This window comes from Eschscholzia californica, unplaced genomic scaffold, assembly GCF_041429995.1.
Source record: "Eschscholzia californica isolate CP2 unplaced genomic scaffold, dmEscCali1.0.p SCAF_2, whole genome shotgun sequence".
NCBI classification, from domain to species: domain Eukaryota; kingdom Viridiplantae; phylum Streptophyta; class Magnoliopsida; order Ranunculales; family Papaveraceae; genus Eschscholzia; species Eschscholzia californica.
This window is the reverse complement of record NW_028238309.1, coordinates 42,597,948-42,614,172: the sequence shown is the minus strand read 5'-3', so window position 1 is coordinate 42,614,172 and position 16,225 is coordinate 42,597,948. Positions and strand designations below refer to the sequence as shown.

At 38.7% G+C, this 16,225-nt stretch overlaps 2 protein-coding genes and 1 long non-coding RNA gene across 3 annotated transcripts in view; 1 reads left to right on the top strand and 2 right to left on the bottom strand.

Annotated features, from left to right (window-relative positions):
• The window catches only part of LOC147558066 (uncharacterized protein At5g02240-like), a 72,554-nt gene that overhangs the window by 19,112 nt on the left and 37,217 nt on the right, over window positions 1-16,225 (bottom strand). The gene's annotated exons all lie outside the window — the stretch shown is intronic.
• FZR3 (FIZZY-related 3) lies at window positions 933-4,691 on the bottom strand. The gene is made up of 10 exons (XM_086659629.1): window positions 3,919-4,691; window positions 3,647-3,769; window positions 3,362-3,466; window positions 2,577-2,756; window positions 2,376-2,438; window positions 2,089-2,283; window positions 1,903-2,004; window positions 1,555-1,617; window positions 1,376-1,444; window positions 933-1,265 (listed from the first exon to the last, which is right to left on the bottom strand). Exons 1-10 carry the CDS (start codon window positions 4,405-4,407, stop codon window positions 1,212-1,214), a joined length of 1,443 nt encoding a protein of 480 aa, XP_086515755.1. The 5' UTR covers window positions 4,408-4,691; the 3' UTR covers window positions 933-1,211.
• Window positions 12,448-14,779, top strand: LOC147558072 (uncharacterized). The gene is made up of 3 exons (XR_015234249.1): window positions 12,448-12,541; window positions 13,179-13,260; window positions 14,691-14,779. It is a non-coding gene; the product is annotated as an uncharacterized LOC147558072 (long non-coding RNA).

Sequence of the window (16,225 nt, the reverse complement as noted above, 5' to 3'; positions counted from 1 at the left end):
CAAAGTGATGAAATATATTCACCAAAAGCATGACCGGTATTAACCCAAACAATGGAAACGAAATAACCACTCCATAGCATTGCAGGAAGAATTGTTAACTATCATTAAGTCCGCAAAAGTGCACATGAAAATCCTCTGAAGGTACTGACAAAATATCTTTTGAACTATACGATAAAAGTAGATCATACGAGAATCTATTTACGAACTAATTCTTTTGTTTTACTCACTTTTAACTTATTTATACCAAACAATTCCTTATTTGTCCTCCTCTAATATGTTTGGTGACTTTTTTCACTGGTGATTTGAACATAGTAATTCTCCTTTTACCATGTAACAGCTTGAGTGAGAAAATTTCATGTGGTTATCATGAAAACAACATTAAGAGCAATCACACCATTTAACATCAAAGCCACAGACACAAATGCCAGATTATGATAACAAAATCCAATTTCAATACTGTCATTGCTGGTGCTCTTTGAGGGTTCCTGTTGGTCGGTTCCAACAGACCAAGAGAGATAACTTTAGACAGGCAGAGAACGGCTTAGTTTTGATGGAGATGGGGAGCAAGAGAGGAATATAGAGAGTGAGAGGAATACGGAGAGTGGGTGAGACTGTGAGAGCGAAATATAGAGGGAGTTAGAGAGAGCAAAATACAGAGCGAGTTAGGGAGAGAGAGAGATATCTAAGCTCAAACCTTTCAAGTGAGGGAGAGCCGGAGAGGGATCTCTCTGGGTAATGAATTGAGCGTTTGGAAAGATGAGAGGGTGGTCTAATCGGGCAGTATGAACCAAACACCAGAAAAACTAAAAACTAATTTTTTGACAAGATAGGACCGTAAATCCTTTTAGGATATTATTTTGGACTATTCTCCGGTGACCCGTTCTCCTACAGCTTGAGTGAGAAAATTTCATGTGGTTGTCATGAAAACAACATTCAGAGCAATCATACCATTTAACATCAAAACCACATACAAAAATGCCAAATTCTGATCACAAAATCCAATTTCAAAACTGTCAAATATCACAATTTCTTCACTTTCAGGATGGTAACTCCATCCCTTCACATTATTTCTGTCTTTCTTTTTCCCTCTATTTCTTTTTGTCGATCACCCAACAAATAATCGAACTCCAATAATTATGGGATAAAAACTAAGTATGGTAACTCCATTTACAGAAAGAGATAACTGAAAAGAAATCTTCCTTGTTATCTGTTTATCTGATATGTGTTCGCCCCAAAGACCAAACTCCAGAATCTCTAAGAGATGCCTGTTACAAAAACATACAACTAACTACATTAGGATCGATAAAGAACACAAAAGACTTTAAGAATCATATTTCAATTAAAGAAGTTATTTGTGAAGTGATGTTGTACTTACAGATGCTTTCACAGAAGGGAAGACATTCCAAAATCGTAATGTTTCATCCCCAGCTCCAGTTACGATTGTCTGCAAAACGGGTGTTTGTTTAGGTTTCACATTAACATATAAGCTAAACCGCTACTATTATTAAGTGGAAGTGAACGCATGAGGATCTTGAAGCATGCATTAAGCATTACCTGCCCATCGGGTGAGGTAGCAAGATAAAGTACTCGCATACTATGACCAGTTAGGGTTGCTACCTGTTATATCAAGGTTTCAAGAAAAGAAATTAGATCATTTTTGGAGAAAAAGGTATAAATGCACATCTTAATTAAAGGTTCCGAAATGCGCTTCAGTAACTCAGACAATCAAATCAAAACCACGTAACTAGAGATCTACTTAAAGTTGGTGCCACCTCATTAGGCATTTCATATTTGGTCCATTAATAGTCTGAGGTTTTCTTTCCTATTAAGATGAACAATCTTGTAAAGAATTAAATACTAATACGATATTTTGAGCAAGGCGCAAACGGTGTAGATCAATACCTTAGACATTGATGGATACTTCCACACCATAATTTGATTTTGGGAATACCCATGAGTGCTGACTATCTCGTTTACATTCTTACTCCAAGCTAGATTACAGACCTGTAAACAATTCAAACAGATACGAATTAGTAGGTGATACAAAAGAGGATTCGCTTATGATGGTTTTGGTTTAAGGACAAAAACCTGGCTGCCTGTGTCTACACTCTTCAACTGGTTGCCGTTACTGGTGTTCCAGAAACGAATACAACGGTCAGCAGTTCCTCCCCCAGATGCAAGAAGACCACTTTGGTGTGGTGACCAGGTAATGGCCTTAATAGCAGCTGTATGCTGAGTAAGTTTGAGTACTGGTTGAGTCGAGTGGTTGTTCCAAACCAAGAGCTGATCATAAACAGTAAAATAACACAATCGGTTTAGTACAATTTGTGGTTGATGGGAGTATAAGCAAGAAATGGTCAGAGGGGAGTGCTTACTTGATTATCATTTCCGCCTGATGCAAGTTCTCGATCATCATGGGACCATTTTAGCCCACATACCTGCACGAAAAATAACGAGATAAGTTTGGCCATTTATACCAATGAGGCTTGATTTAGATTGTAGATGCATAAAATGAACTGGCTGTTGGGGTAGAAGAACTAAAGTTGTAGATATAAATGAATAAAAAAAGACCTCACCTCAGATCTGTGGCCCACAAGCTTGCTAACAAAGTCATTTGGGACACGAAGATCATGTTGGAGGATGTTACGATCTCTACTGCCGGAAGAGAGTATTCGTGAATTCCATGCTAAAACACCTGTTCTTGTTTGATGCCCACCCATTGTACGAACTTTCTTGCATTGAGTGCCATCCCAAACCTGTTTGAAAGATTGGATCTCAATAAACGTATTCAGAAGATTGCAAAGTAAGAAGGCCTTAATAGCAATGGAAGATTCAGTTGGCAATTGAACCAAGCATATTGGTGCTTAGTCATTGATGAAATCTAGATTGTGAAGATAACCTATATAGAACTGATACATCATTGATCATATAGCTCATATCTATTCTAAACTATTAGTTGTTGAATAATTCAAGTATTCCACAAGTAAAGTTACGCATGCATGAGATTTCCCCTCCCTCACTCACATTCGGGGGGATTAAGGGCCGTGCATGCATGCACGTAGGAAAGGAAGAACAGCGTACTCACTAAGTCTTCAATCTTCAAGTTTCTAAGTTTGTTTGTGGAGAGTTTCTAACTCCGCCTAAGTAGAAAGTTTCTTTTCCTTTTCCTTGAAGAATCGGATTTCCGAGTATTTTCTATAACTTATAAATCTCATTATATTTACCACATTGGTTCCAATAGTGAACCTCATTTCGGAAAACATCAAAATTCAATTGACTCCTCTCCTTATCATAGAACTTCAATAAAGAGAACATCAATACTAAATATAAAACTTTAACACAAAGAGTAACGAACTCTTACCTGAACCTCACCGAGAATTGTTCCAATCGACAGATAGGAACCCTCTCGAGTCCATTGGACTGAGCACACGCCATCATCAGGTCCCAAGTCGCATAACTTAGTCACCTAAGACACAAAGCAAACTCATGTATTAATCTCAAACCCTTCTATATAGGTTGGGGCATAAAGCAAACTAAGGAAGAAACTATAATATCAACAAGGAATAAGGAAGAATCAATTGATTTTAGTACTCGAGGTATTAATTTTGCGTAGTTCGAAGTTAGGGTTTCTTAAAGACTATCTTACCTTGCTGGTTGTAGCTGTCCATAGATAAACACAGGTACCCAATCCTACTGCAAGAACATTTTGTGAAGACCAATCAACAAGGTTAAGGTAGAAATCATCTTGCAATGAAGGAGCATCCAAAACCTACAATCCATTAAAACCCTCAATTTACAATCAATCATCTCAATTGCTTCAATTGTGATTAACATCAAATCCTCTTTACCAATCCACAACCCATATAAGAAAATTATGGTTTTAAAGAGAGAAAAAGAGAGAAAGAGAGAGATTTATACCTTATGGGGAGTCTTGGATACCTTTCGAGGGGGTTTACGAGGAGTCGAAGCTTCACCAGAGATACCACTATCATGCCCTAAGATGGAAGGAGAGTAAGGAGAACTTGGAGTATGAGGATCTGTTTTGAATCTCAACATGTTCTTATTAGGACTAATAGGTGAAGATTGACCACCACCACCAGAAGGAGAAGAAGGAGCTGCAAATTCAGCTCCAAATAGCTCAGTTTTTAATAACCTAGTATAAGCTTCATTTCCCCCTTCTTTAGCAGGTGAAGATTTCTCAATTAAATCAAAAGTATGAAGCCTTGAAGATGATCTACAAGGTATGAATCTATCACTAATAGTTACTGATTTTGATGGAGATTTTAAGTTTGAGATATGTCTAAAGGAAGTAGTTGATAATCCTGTCTCTAGATGAAGAGAAGTTTCAGCCATTCCTGCTGGGAGATTTAACCCAGTTTTCCTTTGTTGATTTGAACTTGAATCCATCTCTGATTTTCTAAATTTTCTAACTGTGTGAGATCGACTTGGATGAAGCTTAAAATTAGGGTTTAGAGATTCAGAAAGAAAATTTCTCTCTCTCTCTCTGGGTTCTCTCTCTAGGCGGCAGTAATCGAAGAGGGGATTATCAACGGTCACTTTGAGGCTGATATAGGAGGGACGCTCTCTTTCCGTCTTTCTAGAGATGGAGAAGATCCGTACATCCGAACTAGCCGTTGGAGAATAGAAAACTAAATGGCCCACTGTATTCAATTCTTTTTAAGAAATTTCTCATTTAATACCCCTTTTAAGGCAATGTTATATATGGACTAAATTTTTTTGAATATGAACCCTTACTTAACGGCTCCTCTAGGGTAGGGGTGGGAATTGAGCCCGAAGGCCCGACCCGGAATGCCCGGATTCGACGGGCTAATGAGACTGCCCGAAGCCCGGCACGGGCTTTACCCGCCCGACCCGTTTAAATTTGATGGACGGGCTTGGGCTCCATCTTAAAAACCCTTACCCTTCCATCTAACCCGAGCGTTATGCCCGATTATCAAGCCCGACGATTTAGGACCTTTAGATTTTTAGAAAATAGTTAGATTAAGTGATGGGATTACTTTGGTTTTATACCCAAACCCTAGGACTACCTTTTTAGTATGGCTTGGCTTTCATCTTTTTTCATTTTCTGCCGCCATGTGAGAGAGAGTGTGTGTGAACCATCTTTGCTAGTCTGATTAAAGAGAGAGAGTGAGAGACCAAGAAATAATAGAGATCAGAGTAGAAGATAAGAGAGATATAGGGAAGATCAAGGCTAGGGATTTCTAGGTCTTCTTCATGCTTCCCATATGAAGGTTTATCTTGTTAAGAACCGGCAAAGCTCGTTAGACGGTGTTTAATGCAAAAACACAGTAACATCCATCGATATATATCTATGGGGTTTTCTCCTTTCTTACATTTTCATGCATATGATGATGATGATGCGTCTGTAAAATTTTAGTTCTTATCTTTATTCTGATGATCCGTTTAGATTTGATGCATCTGTAACATTTTATTGGTGTTTTGTAGTCATGATCCATTCAAATTGATGTCTATGAATTGAGTGATCTATGTAACTAGATCTATAAATATAAAATATATTACACCGCTCTCTCTTCATTTATACAAGTAGGTTTGTAGATCTTGATACATATAGGAATTGTTTTAATTTGTGGAGAAGTTGATGATGCTTCGAGAAAAATATTGATTTTTCAATTTATCATACCCGTTACCCGGACCGCCCGACACCTGTTGAGCCCGTCATGGGCCACTACCCATGGCGGGCTCTGAGCATAGTATTTTTTATTTTGCCCGACCCGAGTCTGTCCATTAAGTCCAATGGTCTTTAAAATATAGTACCCAGAACGCCCGAATCCGGACTTGAGGTACCCATGGGTACCCGAGTCCGACCCGATTCCCACACCTACTCTAAGGTCTAGGTTATGTTGCTTTGCCTTTTTTGTTTTTTTGGAGAATTTTTTCAAAACTTTCTATGGGACTAATTGTACCATAGAGGCCAACGGTAGTCAATAATTCAAATCCGAAAACAGTTTACAACTATCATCGTACTGTGTTCTCCAAAGAATAATTCTTCTCAAAATCTCAAAAGGTGTTGAGTTGGAATTTCATTCTAAAGGTTTTGTGGTTTCAGAGAATCCAGCTACAGGAGAAACAGGAATGGAGAGTGTCCCCCTCTCTTTTGCACGACTCTTTGGTCTTAAGAATATTGGTTTTAAGAATGAGTGATCTGACCCTTATTGCCCAATCTGAGAGTTTTGTTTTGGTGAAAAAGGACCACTTAAAGGACAACTCAACTTTTTCTAGTTTTCAAAAATCTGGGTTGAGTTTTTGTTTTCGTGAAAAAAGACCACTTAACTTTTTCTAGTTTTTAAAACTCGGGGTTTGTTTTTTCTTTATTTGCAAGATATTTGCAACCTACTTGCAAGAGATTTGCAACCTACCGCAAGAGGTTTGCAACTGCTTGTAAAGGGGTGCAACTGTTTGTAAAAAGACTGCAAAAAATATTGGCCTTTTAACTAAACAAAATACAATTTTTCGGATCTTTAACCAAAAATAATAATAAAAAAATAGGTTTTTAACCAAGCAAGATATAAATTTTCTTTTTTTACTTAAAAAACACAGAATTGGGCCATGGCCCAATTTCCAATTTCTTTTAATCGATTTGACTTTTTTCGTTGAAATGAGTTAAAAGAATATATAAGAAAGTTTCGTTTTAACCAAAAAAAATACATACATTATATTTTTACCAAACAAAATATAACTTGTCTTTTTTACTTACAAAATATAAATTTGGATTTTGGCCCAATTTTCTAGTTTTTTGATAACCGATCGATTTTTTTTGCTAACTTAAGTTCAATTTTTTTATAATAACCACGTTAGAAAGTGCAGAATAAAGAAAAAAAATGACCACTCACCAATTAACTAAAACGTTGAAAATGGAAAATAGAAAATAGAAAGACACCCAAAACAATGAAGAAAAATGAGTATGTCAAGAAAGAGAACCAAAAAAGTAGTTTTCGGTCATCCAAAACTTTGTGACCACTCACCGTTATAACTCTGTTAACTAGTCATGACTCTATCTCCCACTCAATGTAGATCTCACTTTGTCTCATTATATATCTTTCTCGCTCACTGTAAATCTCTCTCTCACTTGGACCTAAGAACAGAGAAACCTTAGCCCTCAAGGAGGGTTTCATAATCCATCCTCGAGGGTTTCAAATTTCGTGACTTGTCCAGCCACGGAATTTTTCGTGGTCGGCCAGAAAACATTTCTTGCCCTAGCTGACCATGAAATACTCGAGGAGGATTTCACCAAAAACCTTCCTCGAGGTCTGGTTCCAGCTAAGGGGTCCTTCGATGGAACTGTGCGTGGGAGAGGAAAATAGGGAAATTGTGAGAGAGTGCTAGAGAGATAGTGAAAGAGACCGTGACAAAGAGATAAAGAACTAGAGAGAGCTAGAGAGATAGAAAGATAGACAGAGGGGTGAAGTAGAACTGAAGAGAGATACAGTGAGAGAGGGAGAGAAAGAAAGAGGTGGATAAAGAGAGAAGGTGCAACGAAGAAGATGAAGATTAGGGGGAATATTTGAACCAAGTTAATTATGTCCCATAAGTCAATGTTAGTTGACAAAGTCTTTATGCTCCAGAGATTTTCCTTTATGTCCCAAAGCACCCACCAATTGATATAAATGGACTTCATAAAACAGGATAGAAACGAAAGTTAATCATCGAACAATAATGAATAACAGAGAGAAACTAGATTATTCATTCAACTAGATTGAACAATTTTCGGTTCGTGATTTCAAATAGAAGATCTGGTTCTAAAATATAATAAAGATGAAGATCAAACGTCAAAACGATGAAAATTGATTGATCGAGATATGAAAAAGATTAAGGGTCCGTTTGATACTTGTGAAAATAATTTATGTGAAAACCATTTTTTTCTGATGGGAAAGAAACCAAGTTTTTCATGTGAATTAAGGTTTGTAAGTGTTTGGTTGGGCAGGAAGAAAATAGTGCGCGCCTTTCAAAAATCATGCTCTCTTCATTTAATCACCCACTAAATTGAGAGGTGCCTTTAGAATTTCATCATCATCTTCCTGCTGATATGATGCTAAATCAGAAACTCTGGTTTCATAAATTTCACAGTATCAAGAGGCGAAAACCCTCCAAATTTCAGTTATCTTTACACTAATTTATAAAATCTCTTGTTTATATCTATAAACCTCCCCATGATGAACGATTTTTCTACATCGCAATCTTGAATCTAGGAATCTGACCATCTTTATCCTTATCCGGGCAAACGACATTAAGTCAGCCCTATTTAATAAAGCAAAGCAAGAGTGAATCAGAGAAGAAAACTGATGAGTTTAGAAAGTTTAAAACGGAAGAAGGTGAGTTGATAAATCTATTAAATACTACCCGCAAATTTTTTTTACATATTCATAAGAGTTCCCAATAGAGTGTTAATGTGACGCCCCGTGTCCCAAAATAGACACGACCACGCCCCGGCAACTCACAGACGAGACGAAAATCCGGCAGAGTCTCCTCTGTAAATCGAACCGGTCGCACCTGTAAAACCTGTCATGCAAACCATACATTCGCATATACAAGAATAAACTATAAAGCGGAAGCTAACAAACTCACATAACTTCGGGTTGAAACCCGAACCACAAAAAAAAACTATCAAAGCCTCATAAACCTTCATACGCACTATATACAACTCTGAGTGTTAAATATTTACATATATGTTTGTCCGTGAGTAAAAAAATATATACAAACTAGTGGAAAAGAACAAAAAGCAGCGTCAACAACCAACGCGACATACACCCGAAGACTTCAACGTAAAAGAGTCTTCTACGAACCAAAACTCGCCACGTCGAACAAAAAGATAACACCTGCACACTAACAACTGGTAGGGGGTCAGATAACTCACCGACACGAGTTAATCTGGTAGACGACCAATCCAAAACCCATCACGTTTTCAAAAGTTCATTTAGTAAGTTCCAAACATCGTGACAAAACGAGTTATCAAACAAGTTGCTATATATGCTATATACAAAACCGTTTTTTTTTTCTTAACCTAGCAAGCAATAGCAGTGATTAGCTGCCCACCCATGGTGCACTCCCAATAAAAGGAGAGTTCCTCAGGAGAGCCTAGAGTGCGTTAGATAGTACCAACCCATTTAGGCACTGCTAATGCACTACGTCTCCTCGAGAAAGAGACTTACCCCTAGTCGATAAGCCCCTCTCCCACTAAGGGACTCCGCAATCATTGAAGAGTTTACCTCATGATACATATATACCTTAAGTATCTAAATACGTTTTAGATCACCGAGTTCGAGTAATAGAGCTGTCCCCCAATACCCATGGTAGGACCTGAACCTTACTCTCTTCGGTACCCTGTCATGCATCTAATGCAATCTTTCAAAATCCATTTACTTACGTATATCAAAACCATATTACATTCGATTCATTATCTTATCAAACACGGAAGTGAAACAACCAATAGCCACATCACACACAAAGCAGAGGGATCCCAATCAATGTCGCCTCCCCAACGAGCGGTCAGGGTGTACGGCCCTGAGCCTCGAGCTAGAGGCACGAGCACCAATGGCCAGCAAGTGAAGCACTCTACTCCCACAGGTCTCATGACTAGTGTCGCCCACCTCAGAGGTCTCACACGGTTCACACCCGTGTTCACATGTCATCCTATCCTCAATGGCTACGTGCCCGTAGGTTGACATAATCCGCAGTCGGGTACATACAAGAAAATCCCAAGTAGTTCGCAAACAGTTCGAAAAACATTTCTCACATCACATCAAAACAATTCAAGCATATTTCAATTCATCACTTAAATATCGAGTTTCATGCTCCCTCACTCTAGTTATAATGACGCATATATAACTGTAGAACCTAAAATATTTCATTATCTATAAAACCATGCTGAGAAATGGATTCAGAACCCCTACCAAGCAGTACAGGAACTAGTCGTCCTCCGCTGCAACCGTAGCCAAATCGTCCACGAAATGCTCCGGCTCCCCCTCTACCAAACCATAGACAAAAGAAATATACGTTAGGTTCTTTGATAAGAACCGTGGTATACCATAAAGAGTAAATAAAAGAAAACAATGAAACTATACGAACTAAAAGAAACTCGTAAATTTTGGAAGACTTCGAGTTAACCGAATTCCGATCAATCTTCTAACTTCATAACCATGCCCAATCGGGGTCGATCAATCACTGTTTGAACTGACTTATAACCTTAACATTTAGTCATTAGATGTATTCCCCAAAATCCAAGTGAATCGCCTTTGAAGTTTGCAAAAATACGAACAACAAAGCAGAATTTTTCCTAACTGCGCACTGTTCGGTAAAACAGTCATAATTCTTTCCTCCGATATCGAAATGACTTGTACCATACCTTTTCGGAAAGCTAACAACCTAAGCTACGACTTTCGTGTTTTATGAAAGTACGTACGAGCAACATATCAATCCCAGATTGGCTCGGACAGTAGGTTTAATTCAGTCCCTCGAGTTGTCGTTCGATCGATAACCTATATCACATAATCTCTCTAAAGTTTCTCATATACTAAAATTAATCAATTCCCAATCATATAAACCCTAAAACAACATGAATCATCAAAATCCCCAATTTTCATAAACCTTAAACCCTAGAATTAAGAATTTTGACATCAAAACATCTAATTCATGGGTTTCTTACCTTGATTCGATTGAATTCTAGTTAGGATAGCTTTCCCTTGATCAATCCTTCACAAACTTCTACAAATTCGAAGCAAAGTAATCCATTAAAACCCAAAATACAGAAAATTGGATCTAGAGAGAGAGAGAGTATGAATTCTTTACCACAAATTCCATAAAACTATGCTAGATTACTTCTTGGAAGCTTGAATTTGATAAAACATCAATTCCCCTTTGAAACCCATACGAAATTCTCCATGGAAATCGAATTTTTCTTGCCCAAAGTTGAAAACCCTAGCTTCAGTCGGTAGGGAAATCAGATTTTTATTTCTTCAATTAAATCTGTCGAATTTACAGTTTGGTCCCTGTTTTTGGCCTGTTCGCAAAATACCCCCTAAATTGTCCTCTTTGCTGATTTGGCCCCTCTTTTGCCTTGACCCAATTGTCAAATAGTCCCTCAACTAACCTTAAAAACATGGGATGTTACAGTTAAAAAAGGAAGAAAATGAGTTGATGGATTTACCAGAATTTTATTTGGGTATTTGCGAAATGATGGAAACTGGTTGAATCAAGATGTAATTTGTTCATAAGAGAGAGAGAGAATTGAGAGGGAGAGAAAGACAAAGAGAATTAGACATAACATTTTAAGAGAGAAAAATCAAGATTTTAGAAAGAGGAAGATCATTTACAGAAGATAAATAACTTTTTAGAAAGAAAACGAAGAAGGTGGACATGTTTAGAAAGAGGAGAGAGAGCAGAGCGCCTTTTTGTGGGGAAAGGGTGAGAATTGGGTTTTACCATCTTTTGGGCGGGAAAAGTTTAGACGTTATTTTCCTATCTTTTTTTTTCCTACGTGAAAGTGACTTTCGCACTTTCTTAAGTCAATCTAACAGCGGAAGATCGATTTTCCGACCCTATTTTCTTACGTAACAAACAAACCCTAAGATTATAGTTAGTTCTTCTCGGAGAAACTAATCCAATTCGAAGGTGTTGATGTTTAGTTCGGGTCCTTAGCAGGTCTATTGATAAAGATCAATCATTTATTCCCAGATGCGTTGACATTCCCCTTTTTTCATTCTAGTTATTGACATGAGAAGGGACGAAGAAGATTAGTGATATAATTATAGGGCTAGTGACTGGAATGAAGTCGTAACAAGGTAGCCGTACTGGAAGGTGCGGCTGGATACCCGAAGATAGTCTCATATTTTTTGTACATAATTCTTGATACAATCTGTAGCGCCCAAACTTTCGAGTCCGAGAATCGGACGAGTTGGAATGTCGAATGGAGCTAGGCGTTTGTTTTGAGATTTGACTTTGAATAGTTATTTGGTTGAGCTAGACCGTTCATTGGATAAAGATCGAGAAATCAAGAATTTTGACTAGTCACATGTAAAGATCGGACATTGTCGGTCTATCGTTCCGTATTAGGTAGTTTTGTTCGTGATCGAATTAATAAGGGCAATATATTTTCTTCTGGGTTAGTGGTGGGATGAAGAATAAACGAAAGGCTAAACTAGGGGTCAAAAAGTAATTAATAGGGGCTGAACTAGTTGGATATGAATATGGCGGCACTTGCTTGTGAAGTATGTATAAATTGAGGACCTAAAACTAAATTAAATTCATGGCCACTTTGTTTAACGACATGTGGCACCCCACTTTCCCTTACTTCCCAACGCCTAACCCTACTTCCTGTTTACACGTAGAATCAATTGCCACCGAACACCACACCTTTATATTCTTATTTTTTTATTTCTTTTCCAAACTCATTTACAAACCATCAGAGAAGGTAGTAACGACTGCAAATTAGGGCTTCGAGTGATATAAGCTTTGCTCGTCGATTATTTCGCGTTCGACGGTCCAAATTCGATGAGATTTGTTTCAGGTAATTCTATTCGACTCGTTTTACATATTTAGCGGTTCAGAATTTTCAATTTCGTCCAAATTTTATAGTTTTAGGATAGCTATTTCGAATACTGTATAGTTGTACTAGTTTCTTTTGGGTTCATGATTTGGAGCAGTTATTCTTTAGTTTCGTCGAATGATGAGTGTTCAGGACCCTGTTTAGGATGTTATAAACTATTTTGGGGTGTCCAAATATAGACGGGTTGCTGCCGAATTATTTTACTACTCGAATTTCATATTTGGAATAGTTTTGGAAATGAATTGGAATAGAAATGGTTACCCGAACTATGTCATATTTCACATAAATGGATAGGTTGAGTTATGGATTCGTAACATTGGGTTCATTTTATGATTTGATAGTTCAAGATTAATGGTATTTGGTGTGTTATATAATTTGTCAGCTTATGAAGACTCCGAAATGTCTAATAAAGTTTGTGGGAAGTTGGTTGGTCGATTTCTTTGTATTTCAGTTATTCAGTGGATGTCTCAGTGAACTGGATAGTGCCGATAGGACATTCCTAGTATAGTTTTATTCATTTTATGCATTCTTGCTTTGCAAGAGGACTCTTGATAGTTATGTAACTGTCAAATGACCGTTTTGCCCTTTCATATTTCAGTAGAACTAATGAACTGCAATAGTGAGCTCGAGGAGAAGTGGAGTTTAGTTAGGAGCTAGCACCGTTGGAAGCGCAAGAAGAGGTAGGATCCTACGAATCTTACTTGGAGCACGGGTATTCCCCGTTTCACCATTATATATATATATAGTCATTTTTCTTATAGTTCTCTAGTTCAATTTATGATATGATATGATATGATATGTATGTGGTATACTCTATGTTATGGATGTTTCTCTTTTCAAAACAAATTGGTTTTTCTGAAAAAAAAAAATAATCACATGGAGGCGGAATCGTTTGATCTGTGTGATCGTTTTGTGTGAATTGTAAACACGTGGTGGCGGAATCGCTTGAGCTGCGTGTATAACATGGAGGCGGAATCGCTTGATCTGTGTTACGTGTATTGATTGTTTGACGCTGGGCATTGGTTGGTCCCCTTGTTTATATTTTTGTTATGGATTAGCCATGAATTCATGTTAAGGGTTACACTCGGTGCGTGTGGCCAGCCGTTTGGTAACGACCATTCTTGTTTACCCGGAATGGGGTCCGAGAGAGATTGGGAGTTGGGGTATTCCGACCCTTGAAGTGATTAGGGGACTGACCAGTGCCATGTTTGTTTATTTATTCTGCTAAGCCACTGGTGAGTGTGGTTTGAATTCTGTAATGTCTTGTGTTTGATACTTACAATGTTTCACCGAACCGAAAGAGGGTGTTTACCCAAGTTTTCTTAATAAGAAAATACTTAATCCCTGAAAGTGGAAACTTGTAAAAGCTTGGCTTTAAACAGGGTTTACCTTACCTTGAGACACAAGAACGCTCTTCTCCTTCGGTTGATGGGACTTGTTAGGAGGGCTCTGTTCTTGTAGCTTTGGGAGCCTATCAGATCATTTAATATTATTATAGGTTCATGCATATGTTTGGGTATTCTTCGAATGGTCAATGAGTTACCTTGCGAGGAAGCGTCAGATCTGGCCGGAGATAGGACGCGCCTCAAGACGAGATAATTGTATCGCCGTGGGTATATGGCTCTACTAAGCGACGATGCTCTTATAGTCGTCTGGGTAAGTCATGACATATTCTAAGCGTATCATTGTTTAGGTGAGATTTACTATTCGATGCGTATTGAGATCACAAGTCAGCCCGATGGGCGATGATGACGAAGGGAGAGTTACGGAAGCTCTTACCGGGGTATTACGTGGATCCATGTGTACACTGCAGTAGTCAAACGTTCGATAAGGCGCCGCCTGCCTACGCACTAACAAAGGCCTACCGGTTCTTCCTAGCCGAATAGTAGGTGACCCCGACTGAGGGCGTATTCAGTCGTGATCTTGGTAAGCTAGAAGAACTATCTTGCTATGTTGTTTTGCTTCATGTGCATATTGACATCTCTGTATATATGTAACGCTTATAACTATTGGTATATTAAAATGCTGATGTGTGTGGTGCGGGTAGGATGTCTAGGTATCCTACTGAGCTGACCTTCGGGTTATCTCATTCCTATTTGTTGTTGTTCAGTTGCAGGTATTGGTGACCCGGAGTGACATAGTTTACTTCGACGGCTCATATTATGTAAGATTATAATTTCTATTATATTTTCAACATAATCACAACGTTAATATTATATAGGGTTAATTCCGTTTTGGCCCCCGATTTGTGACCAACTGGCCGTTTTAGCCCCCATAAGTGTCCGGCAGTTCGTTTTGGCCCCAAGGGCCAAATTTTTGACGAAATTATCCTCGGGGGCCAAAACAGAATTATTTCTGAAAAAGGATAAAAACAAAAAAAAGCCACATCACCCCTTTCTTTATCATCCACTTCACCTTATCTCTCCTCCATCTCACCACCTCCTCTCCACCTCACCCTTCTTCTCCGGCGGATGGTGACCGGCCGGAATAAAAATTCCGGCCGGTCACCTTTAACATAAAAAAAAAAAAAAATTTGTATCTCCTTCTTCTTTCTCTCTCCTCTTCTTCTTTCTCTCTCTTCTTCTTTCTCTTTCTTTCTCTTTCTCTCTCTTCCCCTTCTTCTTCTTCTTCTCTCTCTCTCTCCTTTCTCATTTATCTCTCTAAAACCTCCGGCGAAGGGGTTTCCTTCGCCGGAGGCCTGCTTCAACAGACCCTCGGGGTCTGTTGAAGCAGATCTGCAACAGACCCCCGAGGGTCTGTTGAAGCAGATCTTCAACAGACCCCCGAGGGTCTGTTGAAGCAGATCTTCAACAGACCCTCGGGGGTCTGTTGAAGCAGATCTTCAACAGACCCTCGGGGGTCTGTTGAAGCAGATCTGCAACAGACCCCCGAGGGTCTGTTGAAGCAGATCTTCAACAGACCCTCGGGGGTCTGTTGAAGAAGATCTGCAACAGACCCTCGAGGGTCTGTTGCAGATCTCCTCCGGCGAAGGAATCCCCTTCGCCGGAGGTTTTAGAGAGAGAAATGAGAGGTAGGAGAGAGAGAGAAAGGGGAGAGAGAGAGAGAGAAAGGGGAGAGAGAGAGAGAAAGGGGAGAGAGAGAGAGAAAGGGGAGAGAGGAGAGAGAAAGGAAGAAGAAGAAGAGGAGAGAGAAAGGAAGAAATATTTTTTTTTTTTTTTTTAGTAAAGGTGGCCGGCCGGAATTTTTTATTCCGGCCGGCAACCTTTTCGCCGGAGAAGAAGGGTGAGGTGGACAGAGTGATGTGGTAATTGTTAGATGAGTTGGACAAAGAAAAAGAAAAAAAAATAATTACAGAAATGCCATGGGGGTAGAATTGGGAGGTTTAAAAAAAGTTGGGGCCATTTAGGAATTTTTTGGGGCCAAAACGAACTGCCGGACACTTATGGGGGCTAAAACGGCCAGTTGGTCACAAATCGGGGGCCAAAACGGAATTAACCCTATTATATATGTATCATCTAGAATAGTTAGGATCGTTTTCTCCCTCGATTGTGATTGTACACATGTAAATAGTATGCACATTATCACTTTTTATTTGATGCTATTGTTATTTAGAAGTTTGTGAGATATGTATGAATGTTTGACAGGTTTTTCAGGTTTGATATGTTCAATTTATAGAGGAGACTC